At 43.4% G+C, this 16,296-nt stretch overlaps 1 protein-coding gene across 4 annotated transcripts in view; it reads left to right on the top strand.

The window, feature by feature from the left end:
* Positions 1-648: 648 nt before the first annotated feature.
* celf4 (CUGBP, Elav-like family member 4) overlaps positions 649-16,296 on the top strand; it is a 117,120-nt gene continuing 101,472 nt past the window's right edge. For 2 of the 4 annotated variants that reach the window (XM_054784617.1, XM_054784613.1), the window contains exon 1: positions 652-1,492. In XM_054784617.1, the coding sequence (XP_054640592.1) occupies positions 1,186-1,492 (307 nt within the window). In that variant the 5' untranslated portion in view covers positions 652-1,185. Of the gene's footprint in view, positions 1,493-16,296 lie in introns of all 4 variants that reach the window. The other 2 variants (XM_054784616.1, XM_054784615.1) reach the window with 2 other exon arrangements.

The raw sequence follows: 16,296 nt of genomic DNA, 5'->3' as shown, positions 1-16,296 counted from the left end.
TTAACATTTCACAGTTATTTTTGTTAATGTTGATGTGTATTTCTGTCGTTTTAACGGGCTGATGATCACCTTAAAACAGCCATTAATGAACGGAAATTTCTGTTCATCACATTATTCTTACCCACCCTTATGTGCCCCCTCTCAACGCCACTCGGCGGTGCTCACAGACTTTCTCTTTCTGGGAGCCAAACGAGCCAATGCACACGACTCCTGGAATAACAACACGAGGCATACAGAGCAAAACGTTCATGTGTTACTAGAGCGATGCCAGGCAAACACTGAAGGGATTACAAAACAACAACAAAAAAACCCTCCTCTGTACATGGCTTTTAATTTCAGCACCGCGGAACTGTCCAGTATCCCGGCGCATGGAGGATGCATGCAGCCGTCTAAAAGGCACAGAAATGGGATGTAAACACGATCAAACCTCTTGAGAACCAACCACGCCACCAATGTTGCGTACAACAATATCATTTAACGTTGTATAATTAATGTAGCAACAGTGTGAACGTGTATAGGTTTCAGTTGCTGAGCAGGAGCACAAAGGACGATTTTCTCTATAGTTCTCTATTTATAGACCCTCTCCCCTCGGTGGAATGTACCATTCGCTCTTCCCATAAGAAAGCAGGGGGAGCAGAAAGGCTGTTTTTGACATATGCCAAGTTTATAGCGAGTCCTCTTTACTGAAACCTCCCCACCAATGTGGCAGAGGTTGAGCCAATCCTGCTCGTTTAAACTGAGAAGACAACCATAGCGACTCAAATGCAAAAAACAAAAGGGTGCCAAGACGCTGGGACGAGTGAACGTGGGTGTAAATAGGCAGTCAACACGCTTGGTCTCTCGCTTCCTCTCTTCCTCTCTCTTCTATCTCTCCCTTCTCTCTCCCTCTGTTTCCTCTCTTTTATTGTATCAATGAACGACTTATTGAGTAGGACTTAAACAAACGGAATCAAAAGCCTCCATCGGGACCAAAACGGCATCGCGCGCTTGTGATATGAGACTTGGCCACACGCTACATGTGTTTTCACGTCCATGTAAATATTGGCTGTGATAGGACGAGAGCCCAATCAGCTCTGGTACGGCTTGCTTTCGGAAACACATTGTGACCAAGACTTACACCACCACTATCATCACCATCTGCTGCTGTTGCACCCAGCTTCAACTCGCTGGCCGGTCCGAACGAAGATGGCAACTTTAACCAACGGGCAGGTGGACGCCACGGTGCACGGTGTCGGTGTCGGTGTCGGTGTCGGTGTCGGTGTCGGTGTGGTCTCCGCCAGCACCAACGGGCTCGTGAACGGATTAAGCCACAGCCACAGCCCGGCGGGCTGCCCGGCCACCATCCCCATGAAGGACCACGATGCCATCAAACTCTTCATCGGCCAGATCCCCCGCAACCTGGACGAGAAGGACCTGCGGCCCCTCTTCGAGGAGTTTGGCAAGATCTACGAGCTCACTGTGCTCAAGGACCGCTTCACGGGCATGCACAAAGGTGGGTGATGCACGCCGAGACCCATTTGTGTCACATGTCACACGTTTGACAGCACCTGGAGCTAACAGTCGTGCAGGGTGAGATGTCAAAAAAAGCATTTGGCTGTCACGTTGCTCTACAATATGTCTTTTGCAGGACTCTCCTAAATGTGTTTTTTATTATCCACATAATGAGCAAAGACACCCCAGCATCAGAGTCACGAAATGAGAGTCACGACAGCATGGATTTGTGTCGCCTGATAGGAGCAGCAGTGCTCCTTTTTTGGATAGTGTGCACGCATCCAGTCTAGTTGTAAACGCACTTTCATTCACGCCGCTAAATCCATTCCATTAAACTCACGTTTTCATGTTGCAATAGCCGGAGGCTGTGTTTGATTGCCCGCAGCACTATTCATCATCAGTGTGTGCGCGCGTGTGTGTATGTGTACAACTGAAGCAGTTCTAAAATTACACTCTTTTATCTCAAAAACTTGAATCCTCTGTTCATGGTATAGTGCAATCATGAATTAAATAACAAACAAAACGGTGGCCATTCATTAAGCTAAAGGCATCTTTAGATAATCAAATCAGTCAAATGTCTCCCTGTGGTTGGACACGGCCTATAAGGTGTAATATTAATGGCCAGCCTTTCTTTAGTGCAACAGGAATGATGGTATACTTCCCTCTTGCACTTTATTTCCTCCTCTCAAGGGAAGGCAAATCACCATTTAATGAGAGGTCAGTAATTGATCCACTGTACCTGCAGGACATCTCCCACGGGGGCAAAGTACATTAGGAAAAACACATCACCCACTGTAAACTCCTTTAAAACTGTCATGTAAGCATTGTTTCTCATACGGTAGGAAATGTTCATGACATTTTCATGACAAATTATTCCAGAGGTTTGTAAGCATGAAGGAACCAAAGAAAGTGTGTGTTGGAAGGGGTATATTTTATTAATAGCACAGCAGTAGTAGCGACCCCCTGTAGGACAGTTTATCACCAGTGGCCTCAGAACTATAGGTATGGCTCACCAGCTGATTCTTAGAACTGTCTCCTCACCGCGATATACGGCCCTGCTTCCCGCTTTCATTAGCGAGTCCCCGCTGCGCTCATATTTTAACTAGCTGGAGGCACTAGCTACTCCCTGACTCACTCCACATTCCCTGCACAGACCTAAAAAAAACCCACCCACCTTCTATAGACGAAGTGTTCCAAATTAGCAGTAAGGGAGAGCTTACTATGTGACAAATAAGCAACAAATTGACTCTTGCGGTTTTATTTGAAGTAGACAGTAAGAGTCGGAGGCAGTAAATACTTCTGAACAGGATGTTTTGGACCTCCTTACTTGTATTTATCATTATTGTGCACATAGTTGTTTTTGATTACATTTGCCTACAAAAAAACCTACAAAAGTCTATGTAGCTGCCCACCAGAGCACCCAATTAGTTTTTGTCTTTTATACCCTCACTCATTCATTGTTTAGCTTTCCTTACTCATCCCTTTGTCTTCACTTACTTACATCATCGTGTTCCCTTATGACTGTGGTCCCGTAGTGCACATCTCAGCATGAGCCACAAACTGGAGATAAATGACGAGTGTTTCCACTGTGTTCAGCCTCTTTTATTAAAAAAAAAAAAAAAAAACTGAGGGAAAAAAGACATGGACTGTACTTAGTGGCTGTCATCACTAACAATGCAGTGCTTCACTTTGGGATACTGCTTTGGTCCTTTAACTTAACAAAGAAGCACTTTCACAAAGAAATAAGCTTGGTTTCAGCTCGCTGATCCAGAGCTTTTTTTCTGCTACAGCAGGTAATAAATGTTGCTTATCCTGTTCTACAGTATCAACAAGCCCAAAGAAACAGCCTTCCCTATGGTAATGCTTCCTCTGAAGAAAGAGACCCCTATTATAGCCATTGTCAACTGTGCCTGTGATACTATTGCCATAACCCTCCCCATAATGACTCCATGTATCACTGGTAATCTAGTCTTTAGGATTCTGTCCCCTTGCAACAGAGGCTTGAGTGGAAGGGGGTAGCAGGGAGGAGGGTTGTGGGGGACAGAGGTCTGCAGAGCCTGGAAGCAAGCGTTGGGACACCAGTGCAGGCTTCCATTCTCTCAATGATTTTATTTCTCTCCCCTCTGCGACCGAGCCATGCTAATAGAGGCCATTTATAATGGTCACCGGCTGCCGCTGCTGCTGTTGCAGCTACCAAGAACAACGGGCTGAGATACACACTTAGCACACAGAGTCAGCCCAGTCGCTCTTTGGTAACGAACATCTATTCAACAAGGGGAACGTGCGGATCTAATTGAAAGCACCAATCAGCTTGCGCTCGTGAAAACATGATGAGATGTGATAATATGAGCCGAGCATGTTGTCATATTATCCAGTCAACATCTTTGTTTTCCCATGTAAACACAACTGTGGGCTACTTATTCTTTTTATAGTTGAGCGATTTGATCCAAATGACTTGGATAAAGTCGGCCATAAACTTAATGTTGACCCCGATGACTGATGAAAACAAAGGGACAGGGTTTGCTAGAAGAGCTCAGCGAAACCATCACTTTACTATATGGACTCCTAAGAAATTGATATAGTGGGCAGACAACGTAATAAGTGACAGTTATCCATACTGCAGACAGCTTATGTTACAGCTGCCATAATGAGCGCTGGTCATAAAGTGAATTGTGTCTCTCTCACTGATCACCAACATTTTCCTATCCTAGCCTCTCTCTCCAGAAAAGAAGGCTGAAAACTGACTATGGTGTGTAACATGTTTGGTAAGACCAGGAAGTCACGATGCCAAAAACATGAAAGACTCACGCTGTGTTTTATTGCAAGCAATTAGACGTTACAGGCTACCATTAGAGAAGTACCATCTGCAGAAAGAGGGATAAAACCAAATTTGCCTTCGAACAAAAACTGTGTGTGTGTGTTTTTGTCCTGCAGGTCTACGTTAATGTAGCATGCGTTCCGGACGAAAAATTTCACTCTAGTTGCATCATCCTCTCTGTGGGATCTTTTTCTGTCTCCTATTGCATTTGCTTTGGGATCTGTGTGTGTGTGTGTATGTGTGTGTGTGTGTGTGTGTGTGTGTGCTTATGGACTCCTCCCAGAATACTACACTCAGCTTCTCTTACAATGCACGCTCAGGCCCCACATTGTGTCCAGTTTCTATCAAGATGCCTCACTATCGATTTGGGGTGTTTTTGTGGGGAGAATTGCAACATGTGTCCCAGGGGACGTCTCTCCTCACCAAAGTAAAATTGACCAGCAGCGCCACCCTGCACTCACCAGGCACATCGCGGAAAAGCACGGACGTGTCAAAGAGCAAAAAGGGATGGGGCCAAAACTGAAATACACTAAGCCTAATTTGTAAGGAAGAGAAGTGCCTCAGTTGTCCATTGTTGTTGCATTGAGCTGTCAGATGGGGGCCGCCTGATGCCCGAGCACGGAGGCAGTTAGACACATGAGAAATGCAGAGGAATCGGAAGGAGGCGGTGCTCATAGGAGCTCAAGCAAGGATTAGCATGCTAACAGCAGAAGTGGAGTCATGAAGCCTGTCAGGGAGGAGGGACCCTCCTACCCCTCTGACCTCAGTGCTCCTCTCATTAAAACCACTGACCTTTACATAGTGTATACATGGACAGAGAGAGACATTCCACAGGGATGGCTGAGTCTACTCATCTACCCCCATTTTTTTCAAACTGTCAACACTGGCAAGTTTGGTGCCCACATCTGCAAAACTAGAAAAGTAGTGTGCACAATGTAAAGGCACCATTGCTGTACCTGGTTAGCCACTGCCCCACTTAGCCTTAATGCAAGTTGACTATAACTATATCAGCACTGTTGTTCAAATCCCCCGATCCTTGATCACATCTTTTTGCCCAGCAGTTGTGCAGCCTCAGTACACGGCCAGTTTGATAGAACAAACTGTACTCGCAGAAGGAAGTGGATCATCTGGCAAACAGTTATAATAACAGTTCTATGAATGACATGTTTGCCGCACGTAGTACATTTTTGGCACCGTTCAGTACGTGAAAGCTACCACAATAGACTAATCATACCATACCACTTTTTGGCACCATTCCAATGGGTTACGAACGGAAAACAAGTGTCAGGATGCAGTCAGACACTCGACACGCCACTGATCAATCAAAGACTCGAAAAGTGACATTAAAAAAGAAATAGAAGGATTCAAAGTATTGTTCTAGTCTATGTATCGGTATCATCATTAGGCATGGGCCAGTATGAGATTCTGATGGTATGATAACCTAGGACGAAAATATCACATATGTATTTTAAAAAACAAACGAAAAACAACCGAATTATTTCTAAATAAATAATAAATGAATAAAATGTAGTTCTCAATGCAGCCTACTGTGGCCAATCCTGCAACTCAAGTCACAACACAACAAATATTTTGTTAGTAATAAAACAAAAACAAACAAAAAAACTAGGCAAAATGCAAATGCATGCAATCAAGTGGCTCAAGAAGGTCACAACATGAATCATTTTTAAAAACTTGTAATGTTATGTTATTTCGTCATAGTGGCAGGTCACACTGTGCCACAAAGCAACTGAGACGTTGTTAAGTGGTTGCTGCTTGTTGTTCAGTGGAGAGTAAACGCTTTCTACCACTTATCCTCGAGGCCTGTCTCGTTCTGAATCACATCGCCACATTTGGTGTCCTCGACGTGAGTACTATGTCGACCAACAACAGCGCCATTGTACCGGCGCAGGTCAATGCTAACAAGGAAGCTAATGTCGGGGGTTTCAAAACACGTCGAAAGCCCAGTTCCATTGTGAGGACACTACACACGGCGAACTGAACTGTACCGCTTGATGGAAATGTGGTAAGGAGACTTACCTTTGGTTGGCGACGCAGAATGAAGACCGGGTGGCCACATGTTGATGCTTTTTAAAGTGCTGCTGAAGACGGAATTTCTGAATTACATTATCCTCGGAAGCCACTTAATTTACCCGCAGAAAACATTTAATGTTAATAGTTCAGAGATCACGCAGTGTCCGAGTGTATACTTGTGCATTAGTGCGTACTTAATGGCTCTACTTGGCAAGGCGAGGCTCTCAGTGGACGGCAGCTCTGACCTGTGGAGAAGAGCAGATGCTGATAGATAGATAGATCCTTTTTTTTCCCCTACCAGTTTATTAGTTTTATATAGCCCACTGTGCAAATGGTAAGCTGTTTTTATGCTCACCTAAAACTGCTCAACCAATAGCCCAGATCTGAGTTCACAATGAAATCGTTGTTTCATCAACATTTGGCCTTTAGTTTTCCATATGGTTTCCAGTCTTGCTTTCCCATTGCTGCATCCATTGCCTGGATACAAAAAAACCCAACATTTTTCCACAGAATTCCACAGCATTTTTAACAGCTACGCCTTGAAGACGTAAATATATTCTGTTCCCAGGCTCTTGCATCACATATATTATCTTTGCTTTGTTTTTAACTTCTAAAAATTTGACACCTTGGGTATATTGATTTTTTTTCCTTAATACTACTTCTACTCCTCCCGTCCGTGGCACCAGTGGCCGGTTGTTGAAATGGGGAGTGCAATACTTCTGAAATGTAGGAAAGTCTTACAAGTTGCTTTTGAACTGTACCTTTGTTCTTTGTGTGATTGCATTCATTAAGTCTGTATTGCAGTTGAAACCTGCACTGTATTTTAAGTATTTTAGATGATGACATATCAAGACAACTAAATAGAGGCTTCTTGAGAGCTGCACGATTGGCTGTAGATAGTTCTTGACTTGTTGTTCCGTGCCCGCCGCTGTTGTCTCATTCTCTGTATGGATAGTTGCCTTCCTTTAAAAAGATATTCTTTTTTCAGACTCTGAAACGGCTGTTTTGCCCTTTGGATTAGAGGCACTGCCTTCTTTTATCTAGCACTATACATTCAGGAGGTTTTATAAGAGGAAATGTTATACAATCTGTCGCCAGTATTTGTGTGTGCGCAGTACGTTTATAGTAATATAGCTTTTCCCTTGACATTTATCACGTATGTTCATCCTATTTATATGCATATGCTCAGAATATATGCGTGATTATACCACAGAGAATACGACCGTGCAGGCCTTCCCTTTAAAAAGGAATGCTCAATTGTAACTGTCTATGCTTAATACAATAGTAATATTAATATTTAACGTGCAAAAGGGGATGGAGCCCTCACTATGCACATGAATTTAAGGCTTGCTGCAGTCCTGCACTGCAGAAGCTTTGCATGAGGAAATAGCAGCGTGACACAGCAGCAATATGAAAAATAGACCTTAATTTTGTCACCGCTAACAGTGACAGTGGCCCATTAATTCACGTCCAGTCCGTAATAATTCAAGTTGCACTCTCTGCCCCGATGTCATTTATTTGTTTTGAACTTCACCTAATGTATTCCCATTTTTGTCTGTCTCTATTCCAATATCTGTCTTTCACACGGTTTTCATTGGAAAGTCTTCCCTTGCTGGAAAGCCCTGACTTTCGTTTGACTTGCGTTTATTTAAACGTCATGAGCTGAAATGTTTTATCATTTAGAGAATGCTGAGTTGATGTTTATTCTTCCCAAAATGGTAAAACGTAACTCAAAGTGGCATATCTGGGTCTGTCAGCTGGGATGCTCTAAATCAGGGATTACGTGAGTCTTGTACACTTTGTCGCAGACAGAATGCGTGTCAGAGACCTTCGTGCATGTGCAACCTGTCAGTCCACGCTCATGTTCAGCCCTCTACGAATGCACGTACGCCCTCCTCCATGTGACGCATCGCCTTCAGTTTTAACCCTCCCTGATTCCGTCTACTTTCTTACCGTCTCCCTTCATTCTTATTTCATGTTTCCAATTAAAAATGCACCACGCTGACTTGTAAAAGGAAGGTAGGGATGAGGGTTAGGGCTTCCCAAAGATCCCGCTCAATTATTCAAGGCATTTTGAAAATGTGATTTGGAAAAATGGAGGAGGAATACCAAGTCAGGCAGAAGTATCCCAGGATTTGGGTCGTAAATGTAATGAAACCCAGAAGAAACATTATTCAGCCCAATTTATAAGTCGTTACTAAAAAGCAACACATTGTAAAAAAAAGACAACTTTTTTTTTAAACATACCGACTCCACTTTTAATATGACTTTTAAATATCTTAACCTTGTAATGCTAACCACAGGAAGTACATCGCAGAAAATAAAGCATTTTCAGGGAAACAAATCATTTTCCCCCCCCAAGGAAAAAAAATGGGGCCGCACGGTGGTCCAGTGGTTAGCATGCTGGCCACACAGTGTCCACACAGTCTGGACATCGGGAAGACCTGGGTTTGATTCTCCCTTGGGCCTTTCTGTGTGGAGTTTGCATGTTCTCCCCGTGCGTGCGTGGGTTTTCTCCGGGTACTCCGGTTTCCTCTCACATTCCGAAAACATGCATGTTAGGTTAATTGGCGACTCTACTGTAAATTGTCCATAGGTATAAATGTGAGTGTGAATGGTTGTTTGTCTATATGTGCCCTGCGATTGGCTGGCGACCAGTCCAGGGTGTACCCCCAATGAGGAGAAGCGGTATGGAAAAAAATGGGTAGTAAACTCATAGATGGGGTTGATCATATACCGATATTACCGAGTTAATTGCCGACTCCATTTGGATCTGTTGCTAAACAAAACAGCAGCACCCAAGTATGTTAACAGTCTATCAGACGCATGAAAATGTAGCGTCTTAAGGGATGTTGTAAACATCTTCTTTGGTGATTAGTAAGCTCGTGTGCAGGCGCTGCATTGTTCTGGGAGAGCAATGCGTGCCAAGTCACCTTATATGAAGAAATACGGGATAGCGTTTTCTCTGAAACATGTTTGCGGCACGCCCCTAGTGTTTGCGGAGTTAGGTCCAGCTACACGATCATGCCGCGAGTTTCTCAGCGAAATATGGTCGTTGACTTATTATAGCCTGTCCTATCACTGCAAGTAAGAACACGTTGCAGCTTTTCACTCCCGAGTCAGCAGCCTTCATGTAAAATATGACTTCTCCTTAGCAAATGCAAGAACATCTGACGTTAGCAACTCAGAACAGCTTTCTAATTCTTCCCTTTTAGGCCGACTGTACATTTTTTTCCCCAAGAAATATAATGTGATGTTTGTCAGTTAGCTAAGGAGTCGGCTTTGAATGGGTATTTTAAAGGTTCTTTTTGTTTCTACATTGCAAAAACAAAACAAAAAAAAACATTTTGCAGATCAGACATTACCATTCGAGCCATCTCGGCACATCAATGCTTTATCCTATTATGCTGGTTGGGGAGCAGATAGACCAAAACATATCGCTGCGGAGGGAGATGGTGCAAGAGCGCGTAAAACGACACAGAGCTCGAGACGGAGGGAGATGTTGAAACAGGGTGATGTAAGAGAATGCGTGAAAAGAGGTGAGGGAGATCCACGGAGGAGAGATAGGGTGACGAGGGTGCACACAAAGACAGCATATCAAAAAAAGCAGACAGTCTAAAAGAGCGAGTGAGGATATTGTGAGAAGTGGTGCATCCCAAACCACAGACTGTGCACAATGACAGGCACACCGTGAGCATACGAGGAGGAAATGGCTGTGAAGAGAAGGAGGCAAGCAAAAGCTAGGAAGGTATAGAGAGATTGAGGGAGTCCCAGAGACAGATGTGGCCCTCGCTGGCCCCAGCTGATTGATAGCTTCTGGCCCACTTCCATGCCAGGCTCTGACCCCTCCGCCCTCTGCTGTAATTTATAGGCAGAGTTTTAAGTGCTCTACTCTCTGGCCATCATGGGCCAAAGAAAGGAGAATGACCTTCCTTGGAAGGGAGCTGAATTAGACCCCCACTGCTCTCAGCCACCCCAGGAGCAAAGAGTGCCCTCCATATTAGCAGGATCTTACACAACTCATTAATGCAACACAACTTTGGTCACTTAAAAAAATGTTAGATCATGCAGTTTTTTTCATGAGCTCTTTTGGTTCAGCATCAATGGGAATGGATAGCAGAGCAGAAACACCTTGCAAGTTTCTTCTTAACATGAACATTCTAAAAGCATTGGAGGGTGTGGATATTTCATTTGTCATTGTCTCTCCGGAAAGCTTTTCTGCTTCTATTCAAGTGCAGATAACCATTCAGGTCGATCACAACTGACAGTTGGACGGTCTTTGTTTCACTGCTGAGGTAAACTAGACTCTATTGACATAAATGTTGGGACAGACCTCTTTATTAATCAAGTAACGAACCTTAGTTCCCCTTGAATTGTGGGCGTGCGTGACAGAGCTTCTTTGGTGCTGATGATGCAAAATAACAGTCAAGTTTCACAGACTCCCCAATCTCAGTTTAACTATCTTTTGAGTTGTTTAGTGTTTTTTTCCACCCAGGCACTCATTTTGCTCGTATTGCGTCCCGGGTGAAAGGAAACGGCATGAAAATCCACTCTGCAGGTTTATATGAAAATAAACAAGGCCTTGTATATCTGCATTCTCCCTCTGGTGGGCTAACTTGGCTGGCTAGTGGGTGGGCTCAGCTGGGTTAGTGCTCAGCCATTCAGAGTGCTTCTGCAATGCACAAATCAGCCAGGGAATGATCTGGACAGAAAGCCTTCAGCAAATTATTGGAGATTTGCAATTTAATGGCTTCTGAGATCTCTGCCTTTCCTCCACACAGGTTCCCAACGAGACAGAGACTATTAGGCTGGTTCTTTAATCACAGAACAGGAGATGGGAATCCTGGTCATACACTTCCAGCACTTCACTTGCTGTGGAATGATTTCATGGAGTTTATAGAGAGAGACTGAGAAGTGCGTGTGCGCGCGTGTGTGTGTGTGTGTGTGTGTGTGCGTAGGCGTGTGCCTGTGTGTGTGTGTGTGTGTGTGTTCATGCCCACATCACTCTGTGAGCATCCATTATTTGATAAATTTTGCTTCCCCTGGAGCAACCCTGTGTGTGTGTGTGCATGTGTGTGTGTTTGTGAGGGAAAGACAATAGATCCCTTTACAGCTTATTCATCAATACCATGTAGACACACTCTCTCATCAAGAAGTGCAACAAAAATGATGAAAGAAAAAAGCCAGAGGTGAAAAAAGATGTCCTCCAGTGTCATTTTTCAAAATATTGCTCCCACAACTGTTCAGAAAGACCATCAACTAACAAATCCAATGCACCACTAAATGAAGAACACCATCCGGCAACTGCTGCACTCGGAAAAAAGAAATGTGAGATGGCAAAATTCAAGTCACCTTTAAAGCAAGGCAGTCCAAATATTTTTTGGAGGGTCGCATACTGAAAATCCCTGTATGCAGGGGGCAACTTTGACATTTTTAGGTATTTTTTAATTTTGTAGAAAGGCTAAAAAAAAAAGATTTATATATATTTTAGTTTATGACTATCAACATTTCAGTTTCTTCTTTTTACATTTATGTCTTTTTTACTCTATTTCTCCTATTTTTGCTGGGCTTTTTGGTTTAATTTAATTTCTATATGTCAATAAAAACAAATGCTGGCTGCAAATGGCCCCCGGGCCGCACTTTGGACACCCCTGCTTTAAAGTGATCCCTAGTAGCAGTCAGGAAGAATACTGTGGTTCCGGGGCGCTCCCTGCAGTTGTGTAGTGTAATTTAGCCATTGGTTTTGTCTGTTTTCGTTTTGTTTTTAAAACATGTTTATGCTATAACATAAATGTTTGCACCAGCATCTGAACAGTAAATTCTAGCGGTTACTGCCAATGCAATATGCAGTTACCATGTCAGTGACATGGGTACGATTTACATGCAAATGTATCATCCATCCATCCATTTTCTATGCCACTTATCCCAATTAGGGCATGCTGGAGCCTATCCCAGCTGACTTTGGGCGAGTGGTGGGGTAACCCCTGGACTTGTCGCCAGCCAATCGCAGGGCACATCTAGACAAACAAGCATTCACACTCACATTCATACAATTTAGAGTCTCCAATTAACCTAACAAGCATGTTTTTTTGAAATGTGGGAGGAAACCGGAGTACCCAAAGAAAACCCACGCACGCACAGGGAGAACATGCAAACTCCACGCAGAGATGCCCAGCGGAGATTCGAACCGAGATCTTCTCCTGACTGTGTGGCCTGTGTGCGAACCACTCATCCACCGTGCGGCCGCTAATGTATGATCAAAACCAAAACAAACAGTAAAGTTGTTGCTTTGGGTAAGCCTGTCAATACCAACTGTTTTCTTCTGATCATATCGTATATTTATTAAATACATAAGCAACGTGATGTCACAGCTCTGGGCCTCTGATGTCAGTTATAAATGGCTCTCAATGCCCCGAATTGTCCAGGAAATGTTCTAAATGAGCTGGTTGAGAGGAAAGACTGTGGGTATGTATGACGTATGTATGAAAGGGAGTTTTAAAGATCAACTGTGTGTACACAGAGGTTAAATGATTCAGTCCACAATATACAGTCTGGAAATTTCAGCTATCTTGAAGGCTTGTACGAGCTCTGCTGTTTGGGATTAGAGGCTATTTAATGCACTAATGTTAATAAGCTAACCTGCTAATAGTGTGTTGGCATATTATTATGTGATTTAAGAAATGACTGGCTGATGGTTTGTTGGTTTAAGTCATTGACACGTTGTAGAGGACGGATAAACGTGTTTACTCCGTGCATGGAAATCCCTAAGTGTCTTTCATGTGTCCTTCCTATATGGCGAGTGACTAGTGGTCCATGTTAGCTTTGCAAACATCCTAATTGTGTTAAATGGGGAAAACGGGGGGGAGAAGATTAAAATCCATTAAAGTGTTCTGTGCGGGTATGCTATTCCCGGGATGGTGCTTTTGTTCACTTTGGCAAGGCAGAGTTTCTCCTTGAAACCCCACAAACATTGTCATTGTGTCTACCTAAAACGTTGCTGCTGTCGCTGGAGCTCGCTCTTTTATTCACTGTCACACTCGCTTTGCTCCTCTTTGCATTTCTTTTTGTGATTGCCTCTCTCCATCCTTCTTACTGTCTTTGTGTGTCACTCCCATTTTCTCTCTGTCTATCTCTCGCCTGCATTCCCTTTGTAGCCCTGTTTCCCTCCATCGCTCGCTCTCTCTCCCTCTGTCTGTCTCAGCGTCAGATAAGCTCACTGGGGGAGACTTTAGAGGACTCTCCATCTGTGTATAAATAGCTCTGGATGAATTATTGAGGGACCTGGGGTTGCTAATAATCCCGCAGGACCCATCTGACAATGACACAGAAGATGGAGGGAAAACAATTACGTAGGATTTCTCCTTCAGAAGAGAGGGAATGGGTGAGGGAGGACGGGAGGGAGGCGGCGGCCTCTGGGAGCCTCCTTGCGGGGCCCAACATCTTGGCTAATAAACCCAATTAAATCTCCGGAATCAATCGGGGCCCCGAGGGCATCGTCTCTCTTCCTCCCACGGACGGCATGCAACAACAGGAAGTGTAATGATTCATGTTCCCCCTCCCGCGATCGGATCGTCCTCTCTTCTCCATCTTGCAGGTTGGCAAGGCGGACGGGACAGGACGGGATGTCCGCCGAGGCAGGATAATAGGACAGGGAAAGGGAAGGAGAAGAGGGGCGAACCGAGTGGAGAGGTGCACAGGAGAATATTAATGGGAGTGTTTATCCTGTAAGTGTTTTACCCAGGGGACAAGACATGGGAGCTCTCCCGCAACGCAGACTTTGTGTTCTCTGTCACACACTTGATTCCTCCGCAGATAGACTTTTGAATAATGGACCCGACCTCCGACATGTCTTTCTGACATATACCGTTCATCCATCTTTTCATCTCTAATTGGGTCGGAGATGGACTTTGCATTTTAATGTTGCAAGATAAAGCAAACAGAAAGCATCGCTTTAGGTTCTTTTCACTTTTTTGCTTCACTGGTTGAGAATGAAATGACTTTGCTATACCTAACATCAGGTACCATTCTTTAAAGGCAGCAAAGAAGTCAGCAACAGACTTGTTTAAATTATCTTTTGCTATCATATACACATTTCCCTACTTCGCTGTGCAAATTGAATGCAACTTCCTGCTTTGAGCAAAGGTTACAAGAAGTGTCCAATATGGACCAGCTTGCAAAAGAAACCGGGCTGGTGTATTATGCCCTTTAAAAGAACATACAAAGCCAGGAATGATATTTAGGTTTAATGTGCAGCACTTTCAAATGCTCAGACTCCGAGCTGCACCCAAAGTAAAAGTAAAATAACTAACATATATTCTTAAAAAAGGATCAAAAGTCACTCACATATGCCGATATGAATGTTGCCAATTATTTCGCTGATGAACAAAATGTAGCTACTTGCCAAAAATGTCAGTTTCTGACTGGTTCTTTATTAGTTTACTATCCCATTTTGGCAGATTCAGGCCATAGGGGGAGTGGAAATATGGCACTGCAGAAGGTGTCAAAAGTCCAGGTAGCAGCTGAGTCATCTGTTCAGTACACAGCTTCTTGAATGAGACGATTAGGGCCATTCAGAAAAAAAAACATCCAAGGCTTGGAATAAGGCACATTCAGAAGAGCACACGCCTGCCAACGTGTACTCATTTTTTGTACTCGGCACACATTTCGACCCTTGAATACGCTTGTATGCTTCGCTGCACTCTATCAACCCTGACGAAGACGTATAAACGCAGGGGTGTCCAAAGTGTGGCCCAGGGGCCTGTGGCTCATTTTTTTTATTGGCCCACGGTACATTGTAGAAATACAATTAAACAAAAACAGAGGAAAGATCTTTAAAAATTAAGAAAAAAGTAGTCTTTAATACACTTTGATACATTTAGAGTAATTTGATGCCATGTTTGCCATGTTGCAATTGTTTGACCTAAATGCGTTGCATGCAGCTGGATGAGCAAGGACACAATACAAGTGCACACTTGCCCACTCACTCTTCTGGCTCATAAAAAGTCCTATCCCTTGACTGTGTAGTGTGCTCCAAGTCAGACTACAACCACAAGTTGAGGAAGAAAAAGAGTGGATACAGTATTACGCGCATTACTTTATGCTAGCAAACGTCATGTTGTTGTTATTTTCAAGAGACAACTCGGTCGCTGTGGGTTTATTTGTCTTGTTATTGTTAACATGCAGATATATATTTAGTGTTTGATTTCTTTAGTGTCAGACATCTCTTTTGGATACAGGAGTCTGCATTTTATGTTTTGGTTTCTTCTGAATGGTACACATAAAAACCAGGATTCTTGATGAACTGATGTAAATTAGTGCCCAATTTTCATTTTGTGTCACTTATGCCAGATATACAGAACATAATATATACAGTAATCCGTCATTTTCGAGCCAACAATCATAAGTGAATTTCCATGAAGTAGGATTCCTTATTTAGAAATTGAATATTTTTGTAGCTGGAGTGTAAAAAACATCTGTATGCCCTTCTAAATATCGTTTTTAACATTATTAGAGCCCTCTAGACATGAAATAACACCCCTAAAGTCACCTTTACATCCGTATTAACCAATATAGTAGACAGAATAACAGAAATTTAAGGCATGAATATGACTCGTGGCCGTGTGTGTTGCTACAAATGTGTTCCCTAAAGGAGTTGAGTGGCAGGCGGACAGCAACAGGGATTACGGCAGCAACAGTAACTCGTTTTTATTTTTATTCGGGATTGTCATGAGAGATTATTGTGCCCGCTATGAGATCATTCATCCTGCTATAAAAGCATGCTGTTCCGACCGATTGTGTGTCTCAATGAACATTACAGTGACATGACTGACACCTAGTGCCCAGTGTAGAGTACTACATATTGTTTACATCGTCTGAATGCGTTCCTCGGAATGCCTTATATTTGGATTTAAATTAATTTAGCCGTTGTTATTCTTGAAAATGCTTAAATTAGCTGC

Source organism: Dunckerocampus dactyliophorus, chromosome 8 (assembly GCF_027744805.1).
Source record: "Dunckerocampus dactyliophorus isolate RoL2022-P2 chromosome 8, RoL_Ddac_1.1, whole genome shotgun sequence".
Lineage (NCBI taxonomy): Eukaryota > Metazoa > Chordata > Actinopteri > Syngnathiformes > Syngnathidae > Dunckerocampus > Dunckerocampus dactyliophorus.
The sequence above is the reverse complement of the archived record's forward strand: the minus strand, read 5'-3'. Positions and strand labels throughout refer to the sequence as shown.